This window comes from Notothenia rossii, assembly GCF_949606895.1.
Source record: "Notothenia rossii genome assembly, chromosome: 3".
Classification (NCBI taxonomy): domain Eukaryota; kingdom Metazoa; phylum Chordata; class Actinopteri; order Perciformes; family Nototheniidae; genus Notothenia; species Notothenia rossii.
In genome coordinates this window covers 71,023,899-71,043,165 of record NC_136901.1, presented here as the reverse complement: position 1 = coordinate 71,043,165, position 19,267 = coordinate 71,023,899, and the positions used below count along the sequence as shown (strand labels likewise).

Below are 19,267 nucleotides of genomic sequence, written 5' to 3'. Positions count from 1 at the left end.
GTAAAAACAAGAAAAAAACAATGATTCCCTCGGATCATGATCTCGCTTCTTAATAAACATCTTAATTGGTGCATATTTAATGTGTTGCAGCCATAGACTGTATTGTTGCAGCAAATCATCAAACCGCAATCCCATGGTATCCTTTGTCCTTTTGTTCAATCTGAGGTGACGTGGGTGACAGAACAGAATTAAATGCACAAACTACTGACACAAAAACACTGGCCCTTTGGTGCAAAAACGTTTATTTTGAAGTATTCACAAATGCAAAAGTATTTACCTTAACCCTAGTAAATGTTTGGTCTCTAGAAAGCCTTTGCTCTTTATATGTTGTTTTATTATATCATATGTATGTATCAGTTTAGGAGAGGATGGAAATAATAAAACAGGTAAATTTCACTTTTTTGTTTGAATTCTTGTCAAATAATATGAACCAAGCAGTATTTTAATTTTGCAAATGATCCAGGCAGTGGCAATTCCAGCTACTCTAGCTAAGTTTGATATACATGAATGGATCATATTAAAAGACTAAATTACGTTTAACAAGGGTAAAATGTGCAACATTTCCCTCTAAATATACGTGTTTTAGGAGTAGATATAAAAAGCAGAAAAAACATATTGAATATTTAAGTAAAATACAAGTAATTCAAAATTATACTTGATTAGATTATTTTAGACACATTAGAGTTTAGAGGCGACCGTTTTTATTTTTTCATGCCACTGCCACTTCAAGGGCACTTCTGAAGTTTCGGAAGGAACTAAAACATCTTTTGCATCAATCCAACAAGGGAAATCTCTGTTTGACCTATTGCTACGTTTGTTAGTTTTGGGCTGCCATCACACCAACAGCTTGGAGAAGCTTGTTGTTTACATTGTGAGTGCTGCTTGTTCACTTTTCTTGTCCAAATGTTCTGGTCCCATTTGTTACCAAAACCAATTGACCAAGGCTGAATAAGGTCATGATAAGCTTATACATTTGCATCATCATCCAAAAAAAACCTTCAAAATCTAGATTGTCTAGTGGTCTTTTTGAGTGGGTTTGAGTGTTGTTGTTTTATGTTGAAAAAGCCGAAAGCATCCCAAGTTACTGACAACTGTAAAGTTGGATAAGAAGGCCAGGAGATGCACCCGGCCCGCACAGGGCCTTGGGCAGCTACGTCACAACGTTTGGGCGTGGACGCCTCCTATTCAGATACGGTTGCCAGGTTTGTATAAAACCCGTACTTGTTTGTCAATTATTAGATTCAAACCCAAACATATTATAGGACATTTATAAAACACAAATTATTGTTGAAATTTGACACATTACAAGACAAAGCAAGATACAAGTAATTAACCCAATCGTTTTTTGAAGGTTTGATGGTAATTTAGGGCTGCACGATGAATCATTTTCAATCGAAATCGCAATATGCATTATGTCATTTTCAAATCAGAGGATGCGCAATATTGATGAATGCTGAAAAAATGTTTGATGGACCATTTTGAACAAAGTCTTGTGAAGCACCAGTGATATCCCGGCATACAAATCATTTACTACAAACTTAACAAAACAATACATAATAAATAAATAATACTAAAAGGATTTTAACATGTATTTTTTATAATAATGAGAATTTTGGTGCAAAATGATCAACCCCTTCAATATCCTGAATCATATCGCAATATAAATATGAGTAAAAAATGATTGCCCCTTTTGTGTTCTTGTTTTTACAAATCGCGCTGCCCTAGTTGAATGACGTGACTGTGTTGCAGTTTGGAACAGAGGAGAGTTTTAGTGAAGTGCGTCGTTAGGAAGGCTATGAAAAGGGGGTAGTTGGGGAGTTCTGGCAACCCACCTCAAGGTTTCAGCTGCATCACGCAGGTCTGGTCAAGTGGTCATACATACTCCGGCGTGTTGCATCTACTCTACTATCAGGTAAATTGATTCATGCAACTATTCATTGACTTAAACACATGCTTACTTTATAAACTTAAGATTGCACCACATAGCTACCATTGTGTATATGAGATTATAATATAATGCCGTTAGTAAGTGAAAGCTTTCGTTTGAGCTAGCTAACTGCTAACGCTAATAACATGGCGCCGGGTGAGAGGGCCGCTTTTGTTCTTGTGGTCCGGGTGCGGTAGTAAGCGTGCTGAGGGCCACGCACTCTTATCAAAAATGAATGAAATCCTAAATGACTAATTAATTATTGGACGTCTGTGTACTCTTTAACATTTATCGAAACCCATCAACATCAGAATTGTTGTCGAGTAAAAGTTATTTAGCCACACATTGTTGTTAGCTCACGTTAGCTCACGTTAGCTGGCAACGACCCGGGTTCGCGGTTTAAATGAAAAGTCTAACCGACGATGAGCTGGTAGTAAAGCAATTGTAACAAAGGCACGCTATTTGTTTTTTTTAGGCAACAACATTCTTTGTAACATTGAAAAACCACAACATTGTGATTTTATTGATTTGGTTCATAACGATACCCGTTAGCAATATCAAACGGTCTCAAGATGGCGCTGCCAACTTATTCACATTTAACGTCTTTAAGATGTATAGCAATTTAGTTTAGACAGAAAACGTTAGTTCAAGCATGTTATACACAATTGTACCGATACGGTAGACCTGCAGGCGTTTAAGAAATAAGAAAAATTGCACTAAATTCCCCTATCTGATGATAAGTACGGTGTTCTTGTGATTTACTGAGACACTAATGGAAAACTAGGTTGTTGAATAAACACCTCAACAGAAGATTTTATCCGTATCCCCATCATACTTAATACTATGTGTTTCCCCCTCAGGTATCTTCAACAGTCATGGCTGATGAGGGATATGTCGTGCGCATCAGGGGTCTCCCATGGTCCTGCTCAGTGGATGAAGTACAGAGGTTTTTCTCAGGTAGTTATCTATATATTATTGTTATGTCATTTAAATACCTAGAGATATAATATTTATTATACGAAGTGACTCAATGGAACAAATTCCCTATACAGAGAGCAAAATCATCAGCAGTGGAACTGCCATCCATTTCACCTACACAAGAGAGGGGCGTCCCAGTGGAGAGGCCTTTGTGGAGATGGAAACAGAGGAGGACTTGAAGATTGCTGTGAAAAAGGACAGAGAAACTATGGGCCACAGATATGTAGAAGGTGTGCAAACTTGCTTTTAGATTGCGACTCCTTCTGTGAGTTGTCTCAACTTTTTTTGCTGTGATCGCTAATGGTTATGTGTCCTGTGATACAGTTTTTAAATCCAACAATGTCGAGATGGACTGGGTCATGAAGCACACGGGTCCAAACTGTCCAGAAACAGCAGGAGATGGGCTCGTCCGGCTCCGAGGCCTTCCCTTTGGTTGCAGCAAGGAGGAGATTGTTCAGTTTTTTTCAGGTAAGGATGCGTCATGCTCAGTGGTTAATGGTAAAACTGCTTTAATGTATGTTGGTTATGTTCGTTTTTCTTCTTCCTTTTCTTGTTTCCTTTCTCCTGTGGACCCTTAACCAATTCTTGCATCTGATTTTACAAAGATGTCAATATGCCACTGGAAAATGATTGTAACCTTCTTTATTTTTTGACATAGAGTAGTAAAATAACATGTTTTTGGATTTGTGATCAGTGAGGAAATGATGCCATAAAAGGAAACTGGTTACACTTGAATTGAAACAACTATTTAAATACTTTGTTTAGTTCAAGGGCAGGAATCTGTAACGCAAAACACCCCCTTCCCATCCTTGCCCATCATATCCATGTTCAGCCCATTTCATCGCTATTTTCTCTTTATCGGTTCTGATATTTCAAAACGGCATAGTTTTAATATCTCTGTTTTTAATATTTGGTTTAAATGTTATCTGTTTCTACTGGTAATTTACTAATGATGGAATGGGTCTCACTCACTGATTAGACGGTCTCTTACCTAACCATTTATTGTTTAATTTACTCACAACCTATTTGATGCATTTTCTTAAATGAACTGTACAGCGAGTGTTGCATTGATTCTAAATGCACAAGAAGTCATTTTAACCCTTATCACCAACCAGGTTCTTTCTCTCTCTTCATCAACACACCAATACTAGCCCGATGTCCTACACAGTGCCCTTTTCCATATTCTTCCTCTATCCTCTCATTTCTCCCCAACGTACAATAAATAAAAATCATTTATATGGCCAGTCATTGTTAAAATAAATACTGACCTGGTATGTGTGATGATGTATAGAGTTTTCCATAAGTTTTCTATCTCTCTTTAGAGAATCTTCTCTCTGTGATTGGGCATGTGATTTAATATGTCCCCTGCTGTCCTTGGGTTGAAGGGTTGGAAATCGTGCCAAATGGGATAACATTGCCGGTGGACATCCAGGGGAGGAGTACGGGGGAGGCCTTCGTGCAGTTTGCTTCACAGGATATAGCTGAAAAGGCTCTAAAGAAACACAAGGAAAGAATAGGGCACAGGTGGGGATGGTTGGTTGGTTGGCTGGATAAGTTGCTTTTCTTATGGTGTGCACTCTCAACATCTGAACCAAATGCAAAACGTACACTACATTAATCTTGGCTAATTTAAGCATATCTGTAATAAATAACACAAATTGCCATGTTGGAATCAAATATGCCACACATTCACAATGTTCAATGGGAAGGTTAGTGCTTGGGCACCATTCACAAGGATGACACGAATCGTGAATTAGAGAACATGCTTAACTATGAGAACAAATGGTGTCTCAACAGTAAACATCAGTCTAGGATAATGAATGGTTAGGAGTCTCCTGGTGGTAAAATCAGAGGGCCGCTGTACACATGGATCTGGAGCCACCTTCACAGGTAATGCTTATTAGAGTGAGCTGCAGAAGGGCTGGAGCCCTCTCTGTCCCTCTAAAACCAGGACAATGGCTGTCATGGCAAGGACACAGGACGCTCTATTGAATCAGATATAAACTTGACTTCATGTTACAATTAGGAAAGTGTCAGTTAATTAGGCCCTTAACCATTTGGAAAGCTTAAGTTTTGCAACTCTGTTAATAAGTTCAATTTTTTTTGTGTTTCAACAACTAGCATTAAGCACTCAAAGATATTACTACCTATGGACTACACCATGACAGCATCTGCATAGCCCAGTTTCATCAGTATTGAGCAAATGCAGCTGTGCCTGGTCCACTCCCCATGCGCTCATTGTGCTATCTCTATGCTCCTAGGTACATTGAGATCTTCAAGAGTAGTCGCGCTGAGGTGCGGACCCACTACGAACCCCAACGGAAGCCCATGGGCATGCAGAGACCCGGCCCCTATGACCGGCCCTCTGGTGGTCGCGGCTACAACATGATGGGCCGAGGGGGATCCTATGACAGAGTTCGTCGCGGAGGTTATGGAGGAGGTGGGTGCCAAGAAGACTGAAGATAATAAGATTTAGTGATTATAAGCCCATGTTGATAATCACTCAGCCTATCGCCATGACGCTGCACAATATAATTAATAAGATATGAATGTCCTCATAAAGTCTTGTGTTTATTCCGATGGCCATCAGGTGTGTCTGATGGACGGTATGGCGATGGCGGCTCTTCCTTCCAGAGCACAACAGGCCACTGTGTCCACATGAGGGGCCTTCCATACAGAGCCTCAGAAACGGACATCTACAATGTAAGTCGGAAGAACTACTGCAAATAATATAGAAAGCTAATAGTTTATTCAGTGCATATTGAGGATGTAAAGGTTGCATCTTACAGTTTCCTTGTTTTTCTATGTCTTTAGTTTTTCTCGCCATTGAATCCAGTGCGGGTCCACATTGAGATTGGTCCAGACGGCAGGGTAACCGGGGAGGCAGATGTAGAGTTTGCAACACACGAGGATGCAGTGGCAGCCATGTCCAAAGACAAAGCTAACATGCGTGAGTTTCAAATGAAAGGACTTTCACCACTTCAACTGTGCATATAAATGAGATAACATATTATTTGAATTGATGTTCATGGTTTCACTCCCCTCTGCCCCTCAGAACACCGCTATGTCGAGCTGTTCTTGAACTCAACAGCAGGTGGCAGTAACGGCGCCTACAGCAGCCAGATGATGGGCGGCATGGGTGAGTTCAGTAATGGAGGTTGTGAGACTAGTGGCGTCTGTTGGTTGGGAGAAAAATGCCTACGCTAGGTCCTTGTTGCCTTGATGAAAAGGAAAATACTAGGTCAGGGTTTGAAGTTAATACCTGTTTTCTATTTGTAGGGTGCTTGGTTTGGTTACTGATTGTATTAGGAATTCTGTACATTTTGTGTGATTATGTCTGGTTTTATTACATCAAGGACCATGTTGGAAAAGTTAATACTTCCCATGGTGCCATAAAATCAGTTAAGCTTGATGCTTGGCCCTTTACTCAGGCAGCAGCAGACAACAGGTATTTGGAATAATTCAAATTGGGTGATGTGTTCCTGACCCCGGCACCTTCTGTCCTTTAACAGGGAACCAGTCGTCATACAGCGGGGGCCAGCTGAGCTCGGGGTATTCTGGTGGATACAGCAGCCAGGGGAATATGGGCGGCTACAGTGACTACAGTGAGTGTCAGCTGAGTGCTAATGGGGTTCTTCTAAATACAACCTGACGTAGAACCTTTCCTGTTCCCGAACACATTTACTGAGTGCACTTAAGTATTAATTTGCATCCCAGTGAACCCTTTAGAACAACATGTGTTTGCTTGCTGGAGCTCCTCGGTCCTATAGTGTGTATTCTATTTCTCTTGTTAGGTAACCAGGGCGGAATGGGAAGCAGTTACTACGGCGGCGGTGGAGGAGGAGGAGGAGGAGGAGGAGGAAGCAGAGGCTCTATGAATGGAATCAGTGGGGGATGGGGAATGTAGTTTTTTTGTTTGTTGTGTTCCTCCTTAATATGACGTGTTTTTTTAAGTCAGCATTTTGCTGGAAGGACTGGAAAGGCAAGTCTCACCTAGTTAACTTAGGATCAGGTGAGGTTTTTTTTCAAAATATCTAGGAGGGGGAGGGGGGGGGTAGGGTTTGTATTTCTTTTTTTTAAGTGGATGATCTTCAGCAAGAATTTAGATCATCTGTCAGAGAGAAGCGTTGTTTATCTTTATCAGTTTTGAGACATCACAGAAACCGTGCTTTAAATTTTACATTACCATGAAGTGTCGTTTGTGTTTCCATTACCATCAACACCCTGTCTGTTCCCCATTGTTAACTCGTCCTGCGCCGGTGGTGTTAACATTACTTTCAATGGCTGAGTGCATGAACAAAAAAAGTCTATCTTCTGATGTTTGAACCTTGTTTCACCTTCTTCATAGTGTTTAGCTTTTTTAATTCCCAGTCAAAAATGTCAATCTGAATTTCAGTCTGAGCATGTTATGTTTCCTTAAGGTTTGACTGAAAGTTGGGCCGTGTTTTCTGGATGAGGGATATGTCGGGGCAAGTGAATTTCAAATCGTTGACATGAAGGTTTCTACTGCTTTCGAATGCTATTTGTATTTCCTGTGCACAAAGTGAATAAACTAGTCTGGAATATCTAATTGAAACAAGCTTTGCAAAATGAGTTTTTATTCATTTATCAAATGGCTAGATAAAAAACGTTTGGTCAACATTCCCAAATTAATTTAAGAAAATGGCTTTGTAGCAGTCGACACAATCCACAAAACCTTTCTGTAATACATTCTAAAATAGTTAGCTTTGTTAACATTCTACAGTCATTTACATAATGAGTTTGCATGTGTACAGTGGGGCCAGAGCTGTAAACATGAGAATGGATGTATGACAAGATGGAACAATATCAAAGAAGTATATTGGTTAAATGTAATCGCATACATGAGCCACAGTAACAACCAGTATTGGGACGTTGTTACAATCTAAATCTGATTTTAGAATTAGACAAATTAAAATGGCGAGTTTATGGAGAACCCAAAGTAACCTTCAGCACATAAATATAATGTTCAACCTTTAAGCCAAGTCAAGATTATTTCTAAAGTATTATAGTTCATCCTGTCAGTGTTAAAATGTGGCCCCTAATTACATATAGCTGAACCAAAGCTCCTGAATTTCAGGTAAAGTGGAAATGAAAAACCCCAAATCACATTTCCCTAAAGATTTGATGACATGTTCTGTAACGAGTTGTTTAAAAAGCGTAGTGGTTGAGTATGTGCAGTGTTAGAAAGCCGCTGTAGAAACGTTGAAGCTTCAGATGTTTTGTCAGGAAGCTGTGGAGACGCTCCTCTGCAGCAGCAGGGCGTGGCACACATCACACACCCTCACAGGCCGGGGGTACGAGGGTAAGGCCAGCTCGTTACTGGAGCAGTTGTTACAATAGATGTCCCCACAGTTTCTACAGTGGTGCTGCAACACAAACAAGGACACCTCAATGTCATTGCTGGGAGGATCAATACAGTAAATCCTTTAAAGAGATTAAACTCATTGTTATGCAAGTGTCCTAAATCAATCGATTGAAAGACTGGAAATGCTAAGACATGGGAGCAAGGATTTCATGATTTTTGTGACCAATTCCAAAGTCCTCAATAATTGGTAATATCAAATATTTTTTTGAATCAACTAAAGGCAACTCCAATTGATGTCATGCAGATCCAGATATCAGAACTTGTGGGTAGAATTGCCCCCTAAATGTGGTATTAAAACTTCTCCATTTTAAGCTGTATGAACATTAGTGGAAAATAAAATGAAAAAGGAGGCTACCTTTCTGCGTGCGATGGAGAACTCCTTATCGCAGTGCTTGCACTGAGTGGCCTCGTCGTCTTTCAGCCAGGCGTGGCCCTTCGAAGTGAACAAACAAGATATGACTTGTTAGGATTCTCTGTTCAATTATACAAGTACACCATTATTCACTTTTTTATTTTATTTTTTACCTTCAGGGCTTTATTGACCTCCTTGAAGTCCTCCATCTTCAGTTTAGATCTTTGATAAAAGATGACAAAAACCTCAGTATACGAAATGGTACGTGATTTAACGTTAAAAGAGAGGGTAATAGAATGAGAAGGACTGACTGGCTGAGATGCAGGCCCATCTCCTGCAGAGCCTGCTCCTGCTGCTCACATGTCTGCCGCAGCTGCTGCTTCTCGTGCTTCAAATCCTGCAGCTCCTGCACCGTCACACAAAACAACACCTTAACACACAGCACTGCACAGGAGGATTCAGTGTTTCCATCATTCCTGATCCTCTAAACATTAACAAATTATAAATAAAACGTTTCACCAAATGTAATTACTGTAATTCCATCCCTAATATCGATTTATTAAATAAATAAAGTTGTGAAATATTTCTAATTTCAGATTTATAAGTACTTTTAAAAGCTTTAGTTAAAAGTAACTTTTCTGATTGAGATTTTCCCCTGATCAAACATTTTCTATTCTACCCCCTACTTGTGATGTTATAAAGTCTTTAATGTGGACCTGTGAACTTAATTAATGTATGCCAATCAAACTTTGCCAGACGTAGTTATAAATGTCATGGTGAACATAGAACTTAAGAACATTATAAACTGTAAAGTGATAAGGTTTTCATCAATTCCAGAGAAGAATCCACTTCTACAGCTGACTGATGCTGATAACGTGTGCGTGCGCGCGTGTCACTTACGGCGTTCAGGCCCTGCAGTTGCTGCAGCTGTGTGCGGAGCTCGATGCTGTTGTCTTGTTCCCGCTGCAGAGATTTCTGCAGGCTCTGTCTCTGCTCCCTCTCAGTGCGCAGCTCATTTTCCAGACCCAGCCTGAGAGCAGGGGAGACATGGAGAGACTTATTAACTTATTAACAGGAAGTACCAACCAAAATCTATTTTGGAGATAGGTTTTACTAAATCATCCAAAAAGTGAGCTCCAAGAAGAGCTTCTTAACTGCTCCTAAGCCCAGTATTAGCTAATGTTAGCCATATTAGTACAAGGTTTAAAATCTTATCTTGAGCATTAGGTTAACTGACAGCCGTTTCTCCTCAATGTTTTGCAGTTTGTGGACTTGTTCCACTATCATTCTTATTTTGTTCAAACTGTGTGTGTTAACCTTAGCGAATCCAGGTCAGTCAGTTGTTTCTGCAAAGCATCCACTTTCCCGTCGAGGTCCACCTTCATATCTTTGTCCGACTGGTCACCCTGTGTGCGCTCTCGCTCTGAGTTCTCTAATCTGTGAGGTACAAAAATAACAAGAAGAAGAAAATGAGTTAAGAGGAAAATCCCTAAAGGAAATGTGACAAGCACAAAACATACCTCTGCTCTAGTTCCTGCATGGATTTCTCCATTTCCTCCATCTTCTGCTCAAGCTGTGAAGTCTCTGCATGCTTTTTTTCTGCCTCTCGTTCAGAGTCCTTAAAAGCCACGTAGGTTGTGTTAATGTGCGTTCTATCTGAGTGGCCATGTGAGGGAAAGAACAGGTGTATCCATGTGTGTGTACCTGAGCTTTGTGGAACATCTGCAGGTTAAGAGTCTTCACTTGGTCGAGCTGGAGCCTCAGGGCTGCCAGTGTGTCCTGTTTCTGGTGAGAGTCCTTCTCCAGCAGCTTCATGGCCACCTCTATCTCCTGCTTCAGGCCCACCTGCAGCTCCAACTCACGCTCCAGCTCCTGATGTCAAGCAACATACAAGAGGCATCAGTTACATTCAGTTCTAGAGTGTAATCTGTAAAAACAGCAGGATTGCTGATGTTTCAGATGCAAGATGCTGAAAAACACATTTATGCTTTTTTCAACTAGATTACAGATATGCTATTACTTTAATTCTCTCTTCCAAAACAGTCAATTGAAAAAAGTCAACTTATTCAGGACTGTACTGTTAGCCTGATATGATCAAGTATATCATATATTTGAGCTATACTCTATTTACTCCCAGTATCTTCACACTTTTTGTTGTGTTATAATTCTTCACTAGCTCTCAGATCTTGTGCTGCTGGGTTTTTAAATACACATAACTACGCAATTATAAACACAAGGATATGATCAGTTTTTTAGCTGCATTTTGTTGAATGCTGATTCTATGCGGATGGCTCTTGGAATTCTTGAGAGAGAGAGCAGAAAACAATTTCTTAATAATAAAATAAATAAAAATAAAACAATTTCTTTAATTTAACCTATAGTGATTATATAGTTTTTCTTTAGCAATTCTCTCATTTACATTATTTTACATTGTCTATTTTTTTTTATTTCAGTTAAGTTTTTTTTAGCATTTACTGTCTTTCTATTTTTCCTTTCTTTTTGAAAGGCACTCCATGTCTGGTAAGCATTATTATTAATAATATGTGATCATCAACACTCACACATAGCTCACACTGCTGGATTCTGTCGAACTATGTAATGACTGTTGATAATCAATACTTATTTTCCATATGCATGACATATTATTGTGCTATAGACAGTTGATTTCTGACCATGCGAATTCTCTTTTCCTCTTTGTACTGCGTCCAAACCACATTGTACATCTCATCCAGGCCCTGTCGGGTCTGTTTGTATGTCTCCAGCTCCACCTGGCTGTCCATGAGGGCGACCTGGGAAAACAAAACATCAACATCATACAGTATAGGTGTTTTTTTTAGGTTAGGTGAGGTTTAGTGAGTGACTGGTGGATTCTGACCTCTTCCTTTTTCTGACTGGACTGCACGATTGTCTCATTCTCCTTTCTCAGATGTTCCTGTTCCTCCCGCAGGGAGTTGATTCGGTCTGTCGCTGCCGTCAGCTGAGGACAAGAAAACACACGCATGGTGGTTAAACCAACCTTACGCACTCCAGACATTGGATAGGAATGCCTTCTAACACAGTTCACACCTCTATTACAAGCTTGCTGTTGGTCTTCTCTATAGAGTCCATCTTAGCCTGCAGGTCAGTGACGGTGCCACTTAGGTGTCGATTCAACTCCTCAATGTAGTGCTTCTGATCTAGTATGGCTGTCATCTTTGAATCGCTGAAAGGGAAAATATAAAACTGTTCAAGATTTGAACATGCATTAGGTCTCTTTTGATCCTTCCTGGGGTTAAAACAACAACAAAAAATATCATAAATGGGCTCAAACATGATCATGAAATCCATCTGAAAGCATGAACTCACTCTTTTGGAGTCTCACTGTTGGCAGTGTCTTTCAGATAAAGGGAAAAGTCAATAACTCCAACCTAATAGGAAAAGAGAAACAGATCACTGTGTTTAACCCTACATTTTCTCAAAGATTAAATTAGGTGTGACTGGGATGTGTAGGCCCATAAAACCTGTCAGCACTCACCTGAGAATCGAGATCCTCCCCTTTTATACAGAGGTTAGCGTCAATTACATTGAGGCCTACCAGCAGTCCCCCAATCACAGCCCCCTCGTCCTCCATCATCATTGCTCCAGAGTCATAAAACTCACTAGAAGGAGAAAGACAAGGAGGGATTAAAGGAAGCGTATGAGAGGATAAGAATGCATGGAAAATGTGGAAAATGCCCCAACGTAATCCTTAAACATGTTAGCATTCTAGCATTAAATAACGGTTATAATAAACATACAAAATGTCAGGCTACTAACCTCAGGAGATCTTTGCGGTCCAGCAAAGCTTTCATATAGTCAGCTACAGTCTTCTGCATGAGCGCTAAATGTAGCCAAGCCCTTCCTCTACCCAAGCCGGTCCTGAAAAGAAGAATAAGTAAACATTTAACAACCAATCATCAAAATACTGTTAGTAATTTTTTACATTGTAGGTATACTGGAGAGTTGTAATAGCATACTTAATGCCGGGCAGGTCTCTGGCACTTGTGGCAATGTTAACAGACTCCGGACACAACTTCTCAACAAGTTCCAGAGGTCCCCATATGGACTTGTTCTGACCAATGAAGGATTTCTTAGCTGAAAAAACAAATCCTAATAGTCATTTATGCTTTCTCTGGTACTGATATGGAATCATTAAAAACTAATCCTGTCAAAGGTCAGCCTGATGGACCATCTCACCTTTCAGCCCATGTTTGAGGCAATGTTCCAGCACGACAAAGAATTGCTGCAAAGGAGGGTAATCCGAGTCCAGCGTCCTGCCCAAACTCAAGGAGGACTGAATTAATACTTTGATGCTCAGCTTCATCATGCTGAGGAGGTTGGATCTTTCAATAGCCATGGGGTCTTTGGGGGGCAGAACTGTAAGGAATGCAAGGAAAAAGGAAAAGCATTGCAATAAGATCAGTCACACAGATGCCGGCTAGGAGGAGATGTCATGCATGTCTTAAATTGCAGGATAAATACTAGATGTAGTGAGAGGGGAAACAGCTTTATCTTGTCCACGCTCATTAACCCCTGAAATCGATGTTTTGCTTCTGAAGTCATGTGTCCTGACAGCTGACCATCAGTTTACAAGAGGAAGTGAGATAAACTTGATACCTGCGTGTTTTATGAATGTTAGTTTGAGTGCAAAAGTTAGTTGTAGTGTCAGCTTACCTGGAAGTTTTTTTGAAGTGTTGTTGAGGTCATTTTCGGACTTCCTCTCCGTCGGGGCGCTCTCAGCAGAGGGGTTTCTCGGGGCAGCAGCGTAGCTTACCCCGCTGCTAATCGTCTCCGTGGCCTTCCGAGCCATAGACAGGATGGGAGCCGACCAGCTGCTCTCTGCCGCCGCAGGAGACGCCTTCTCCGGCCTCTCCGGCTCCTCGCTGCAGCCGGACTCGAGGTCGGGTGCGGCTTCAGAAACTTCTGACTCATGTAGTTGTTGTTCTGCTTCGCCATCTTCAACAGCTGTGTTTACTTCCCCTGCCTCGTCGGCCATGTTTGTCCCCCCTCCCCTTTCCCCGAGTAATCACGTGACCACAGCAGAATGGCGCGCTGTGAGAACGTTATTCTTCTTCTTTGGTATTATTGGCGGTTGAGGAGTCAGTTCATTTTGCACTACCGCCTCCCATTGGATTATACATAACAAAAATTCCGCCCTGTAAATCCTACAGTTTAACTAGGTTAATCTTGAAGTCTTGACCCACTTTAAAGCCAGCACTAAAGCCCCCTACCCACAGAAGACACTTAATAAGTCACTGTAGAACAATACAGGTGTACATGATGAAAGTAATGATAAATTCCATTTAGGTGCTCCAGTGTTAGGGTACTGGTATTTTGCATTCTATCACACTGGCACACAATATAGAGGCTATGAATTATACTATATTCCAAAAGTGTTGGACAATATAACAGTTACACTACTCTCAAATAGCTCAGTTTCTCCTGTAGGCCTTAGAAATAGAAAACAATGTATATCCATTATTTTACATTGTTTTATAAAATATTATGTTATGTTCCAGACTTGTGAATACATAATCTTACACATATTAAAAACATGAGTACATTTTAAACAATATTTATTAAAAGTATTTCAGTGTTGCCTTGTCTGATCTTACAGTAAATAGTCTGATTATTGTCTCTGAAATAGTCTATAATGGTCACGGTAATGTCACTATTGGTATCATAATGCTAACCCTATACACCCAACTTGTTAAATCTCACTCTAGTAACATTAAATTGAGACATTTGAGACTGAATTGAGACAAGTACCACTGCAGTCCTCTGTACACTCAGAGCAGGTGTGATGTAGTTCCTAGTTTCAGCACCTGGTGGCGCAGACAAGCTGTGAGTTTTTCGCCTGAAGAACATCTTTACTTTAAGATCTTTGAGGTGCTCTCATCTTTAAGGTGCTCTCTTTATTTATAGGCCTTTAGAAATTCACCAATCTAGTTTGGACCGTACAGCTATTATTGTTGGTCTGCACGCTATTATTGGTTGTGTCAGCCAACCATTTTTAAATATCACAAATTATTTTTACTTTAAATGTTTGTGAGGTCTACTTTGCACTTTCACACTGAATATTCTTAGCCTGGAGTGCAGTGTGAAAAAAGCATTATGTGTGTACGTGTGTACGTGTTTGTAGCCTTAGGGCCCTCATCTGGATTCAATAACAACACATCCATCCCTAGCCTTATGCGGATTGAAAGTGAATGGGTGGATATAGGTCAAGTAGTAACATTTAAACACCAACAAAAGTTGTAATAGTTTAATATCTATGTGTGCGTGTGTGTATATCTGTATGTCTATCTATCTATCTATCTATTTATCTATCTATCTCTCTCTCTCTCCCTCTCTATCTATCTCTCTATCTCTCTCTATCTATTTATCTAATAACTATCTGTCTATCTACCTGTCTGTATGTATGCCTGTCTGTCTGACTTTTTGTCTGTCTGTCAAGTCTGTTGTAAGTCAAGTGCTATTCAGGTAGGCTAGGTAAAACTAAGAAAAAATATAGTAGCCTACATAGGCCTGATGAATTCCTAACACACTCCATGGAAACTTAGAAAGGATGTAACCTACATTACAAAGGCGAGAAACAACTCCTTAATAATTAATACCTTAGTAATGCTTACCACTGCAGCCATCAGAGTCTACTTTTTCTAATTTGGCCCTACATAATGTAACTGCACACCAAAGTCATTTAGCCTGATAATCCATGAATCAAAGCACTTATGTTGTTACATTTTTATAAAATAAAACACTCTTTGTACAGTATATTCCTGTGCCTTGCATGTCACAGCAGCAGTCTCTCCTGCTGTAAAGCTCAGCCTCTGTAGGCGTGGTGAACTTAAGGCAGCAGGCCATAAATACGGAGCCTCTGTCCGGGTGCTCCTTCACTCTGCGCCTCTCTCACTGCAACATCCGGGACACTCCAGCCCTCTCAAGTAACGCCAAGTGTTCGCAAACAGGCGGAATTAATTCAAACGAAAAAATAACCAAAAAAAGCGAAAAGAAAGGAATATTTAGAGCCGGATCAAGAGAAAGGAATACAACTCGTACATCATCGTATTTTTTTCCCTGATAAAACTTCCGGGACGTTTTGACATCATGAGGATTTTCAGTGCTGTGCTCTTGCTGGTTCACGCCTTGGGTGAGTTTCATGTGCGCACATTTTTGGATAACAATGTATCTTTCTTTTAAGTTGCATATTCCGTTTAATATCACATTTCTAGCTGTGTGACATCTTGCTTGTTATAACACTTCTCTAGTATGTCTTGTAAACTGTAAACCGGTTTTCATGATGCCAGGCTATTCGGGAGCTAGTGGGGTCATCTCTCTATTTTAGAGCATGCTTTATGTAACTGGATACATTTATTTTTAACTTATATTCTTGCCTGACATTAGCTAACTGTCTGTAAATGCATTTCATGTGTGTGTACGTACGAGACACAGGGATATGCCAACTTCTATTTGCCCTCCCACTACATTTCCCTTCCAAAGACCTTAAATTGTCCCACAGAGGAAGGGCCTGGCTTATTAGTTCAAGACCCACTTTTCCGAAGTGCAGCTGAGCAACGCAGTAAATACCTAACAACCCTTAAAGATCATACTTTGTATCAGAGTTTGTCCATTTCCTTACAGGGATCAGTAAGGTTGCAATGAAAGCCAAAAAGCCTGCCTGGAGCTTCCTTGCTCAAAACATGTTTCAACTTGCCCTCATAGTTCCTCCCACCTTGGCTCTCTAACCTGTGTGCATTAATTGTTCCCTAGGGGAAGAGTTTGTGTTAGGACTATGCCAAACCAAACTTAGATGAAATTTAACCATTCTAAACACTTTTATTCTCTCCTACAGTGGTGTCCAGAGGGGTCAGTGGAGCTGCGGTCGACAGGTATGAGAGCGACCGGCAACGGCACACAGCTGTTATCAACTTGGACACGACCAGAGGCAGGAGGGTGGAGGAGGAGAGCAGAAGCATGAGTGCTACTACAGCGGAGTATGGTCAGCAAGTCGACGAGGAGGATTATGAAGATTATTACGATGAAGAAGAGTATGAAGATGGCATGTCTGGGGACTATGATGAACTGCCACGAGGTAAGGGAGTTTGTCATTTCTCAAATTCATCACACAATTTTACTTTAGTCTCAACAAAGATTAATATATTTTTGTTTTCTGTTTTCTGTTTAGTTGCAATGGTAAGCAAACCAAAAGACCCGCTTGCCATCCTGGAGACTGAAAACCCAGAAGGAAACAGAAGAAGAGGAAAGGGAAAAAGGAAGGGGAAAGGCAAGGGAAAGAAGAGGAATCCTTGCCTGAAGAAGTATAAAGATTTCTGCATTCACGGCACCTGCCAGTACCATAGGAGCATCCGCGCCCCATCCTGTGTGTAAGTATCAGCTCTGCAGACATCTACACACCACCTCCCACACTCAGAGTCCAACCAAATGATTAATGATTCCCTCTCTGTCCTGTCTGCAGGTGCCACCAGAGTTACTCTGGGGAAAGGTGTCAGTTTTACACGTTGCCCGTGGAGAAGCCCCAGGAGGGCTACAACAGGACCACAGCTCTGGCGGTTGTGGCGGTTGTGCTGTCATCTGTGTGCCTCACCATCATAGGCCTCTTATTGTTGCTCAGGTAAGCAAAACACAAAGATTCACTTGCAAACACACACTGGCCACTATACACACATAGATAAAGGGTTTTTCAGGCAGCTTAGCTGATACTTGCCACGGTTAGACACTGGAAATAGTCTAAACAAGCCCCTTTTCTTTTGTGGATTACAGGTTTCACAAGCGGGGAGCGTATGATGTAGAGAATGAGGAGAAGGTCAAACTAGGGTTAGCTTCCAGCCACTGAAGAGACAAAGACAGGTGAGTTGTGAGGAACATAGAGACATACACTGACACTGACACTAACACGAACATCTTCATTTTTAGTTTTTTCGTTGCCTGAATGAAATAAGGTTTTACTCATTGTCTCTCTCTTTGTTTCATTTTAGGCAAAGATGTGGAAATTCTACCTCAAAATAGAAAAGGAGAAGTGAACTGCGAAAGGAGGTCCTAGAGGGAAAAGGATTGTACATGAAGAAGGGAACTGAGGTTGTCGTCTGCCTTGACCCTATGTAGACACTCAGATGAACAATGGGCAGAGGAACATATTCCTGAAGGCCTCAGAAGACGCTGGCCCAAACTGAAACTGGAATACTAACGGCCCAGAGGACGGACTGGAGATGTGAGCACGAAGGAACGAGAAGAAGGAACGTGTCTTGACTCTGTGCTGCTTCGTGACTGTGTGAGAAGAGGTCGCTTCAGACTGAACTGAGCAAGATTTTTAACAAAAGCATTTTGTATTTTCATGCACAAGTCCATTTCTTTTTGTGTACAGTCAACGTTATATTTATAATTTTAATTTATTTATTTAAACTTACTGTATTTATAGAGACTTTAACCACCTTCAACCGTTTTGAAAATAATGATGTTACAGTTGTTTTTTTATATTTCTTATTGGACAATATTTATTTATGAAACAAAAAGCAAACAATGCAGAAGCTCTTTGAGATATTTAGTAAAGAGATATGATGCATAATCATCTCATAAAGGCTTTAATTCACTCAGATGATCAATTGCACTGTGATTATTACATTGATCGTTAAATAGAGAATTGTTTTTTTAATTAGTCAGGGTAGTTTCATTAAGTGCAAGGAAAGCCCTGCTCACCCTGACACAGTTACACATATTTATACCTGGACACTGCAAAGTGAAACTGGGTGGATGAGTCAGCAACAAGGCAGCTCTGCCGTAGAAGTTGCTCAAAGGCACATCAGCGGTGATAGTATATAGGCTGGTTTTCCAGCCCACACGTTTAAGGATCTTTAGTCCACCTTAGGCCTAGATGTATGCCTTAATGTAATAAGGCAATGCGTTGCCCTGGCATATATTGATTACAGGCAAATTAAAAACTGCACTTAGCGACTGAATTGCAAAAAAAGCCTTTCAAAGAAAATCAAATATCAGATGCACTGTAACAGGAATTTGGTATAAATATGTTGTCATGTTGTCTTACCATCATTTGAGGAGAAACTCCCTCAGATCTATGTTAAGCTGCCAAGGAAAGAAAAATGTGAATCAAAGTGTTCCACCCTTTCAAATCTTGCAGTTTTGAAGTGATTTTTATTTATGTGATTTTTTTTCAGAACAAAATAAAGAGAAGGATTATCAGAATTTTGGACTCATGTAGTTTTCTCTGCATTGCATCAAACCAACGCGTTCTTGGCATTAATACGAGTCACACATGTTTTTCTTGCAGATTAGTTGGGTAAGGTCAAGTTTATATTTGCTCTTCAGTTCACTTCCTGAGTAGGCCCACACATTAACGTGATATTTTAAAGTGGCCGGTCTGACTTTTGCTCCATTTAGGAGCTTTAATTATAGTAAAAATAATATTTTAATTTCCCCAGTCCCTGACGTGTGAGCCGTGAGGCACCTGTATCCTGGCCATTAGTACTATTATGTTCAGAGATCAAAAGGTCGTTTTGAAATGGTGTCACCACACCTTTCTAGTTTATTATGTTACATATCTGGATATCAATGTTTGATCACTATTTTCATT

General features: G+C 40.4%; 3 protein-coding genes across 4 annotated transcripts; 2 read left to right on the top strand and 1 right to left on the bottom strand.

Annotated features, from left to right (window-relative positions):
- Positions 1–1,756: 1,756 nt before the first annotated feature.
- hnrnph1 (heterogeneous nuclear ribonucleoprotein H1) lies at positions 1,757–7,484 on the top strand. Its single transcript, XM_079670318.1, has 11 exons — positions 1,757–1,912; positions 2,788–2,884; positions 2,980–3,135; positions 3,230–3,373; positions 4,291–4,429; positions 5,167–5,345; positions 5,496–5,608; positions 5,720–5,855; positions 5,961–6,044; positions 6,418–6,510; positions 6,700–7,484. The coding sequence occupies exons 2-11, from the start codon at positions 2,803–2,805 to the stop codon at positions 6,810–6,812; spliced, it is 1,239 nt and encodes a 412-aa protein (XP_079526444.1). The 5' UTR covers positions 1,757–1,912; positions 2,788–2,802; the 3' UTR covers positions 6,813–7,484.
- Positions 7,485–7,486: 2 nt separating this feature from the next.
- rufy1 (RUN and FYVE domain containing 1) lies at positions 7,487–13,689 on the bottom strand. Its single transcript, XM_079670317.1, has 17 exons — positions 13,336–13,689; positions 12,859–13,038; positions 12,639–12,756; positions 12,439–12,540; positions 12,158–12,281; positions 11,989–12,050; positions 11,710–11,845; positions 11,519–11,620; positions 11,316–11,432; positions 10,348–10,515; positions 10,164–10,261; positions 9,961–10,080; positions 9,544–9,673; positions 8,955–9,049; positions 8,817–8,865; positions 8,647–8,724; positions 7,487–8,292 (listed from the first exon to the last, which is right to left on the bottom strand). Exons 1-17 carry the CDS (start codon positions 13,655–13,657, stop codon positions 8,149–8,151), a joined length of 2,145 nt encoding a protein of 714 aa, XP_079526443.1. The 5' UTR covers positions 13,658–13,689; the 3' UTR covers positions 7,487–8,148.
- Positions 13,690–15,548: 1,859 nt separating this feature from the next.
- hbegfa (heparin-binding EGF-like growth factor a) lies at positions 15,549–18,879 on the top strand. Of its 2 annotated transcripts, XM_079672515.1 has the most exons (6): positions 15,549–15,811; positions 16,514–16,753; positions 16,847–17,045; positions 17,138–17,293; positions 17,443–17,529; positions 17,658–18,879. In XM_079672515.1, the coding sequence occupies exons 1-5, from the start codon at positions 15,769–15,771 to the stop codon at positions 17,513–17,515; spliced, it is 711 nt and encodes a 236-aa protein (XP_079528641.1). In that variant the 5' UTR covers positions 15,549–15,768; the 3' UTR covers positions 17,516–17,529; positions 17,658–18,879. The 2 variants fall into 2 exon arrangements, with proteins under 2 accessions (XP_079528641.1, XP_079528642.1); XM_079672516.1 differs by lacking the exon at positions 17,443–17,529.
- The last annotated feature ends 388 nt before the right edge of the window (positions 18,880–19,267 follow it).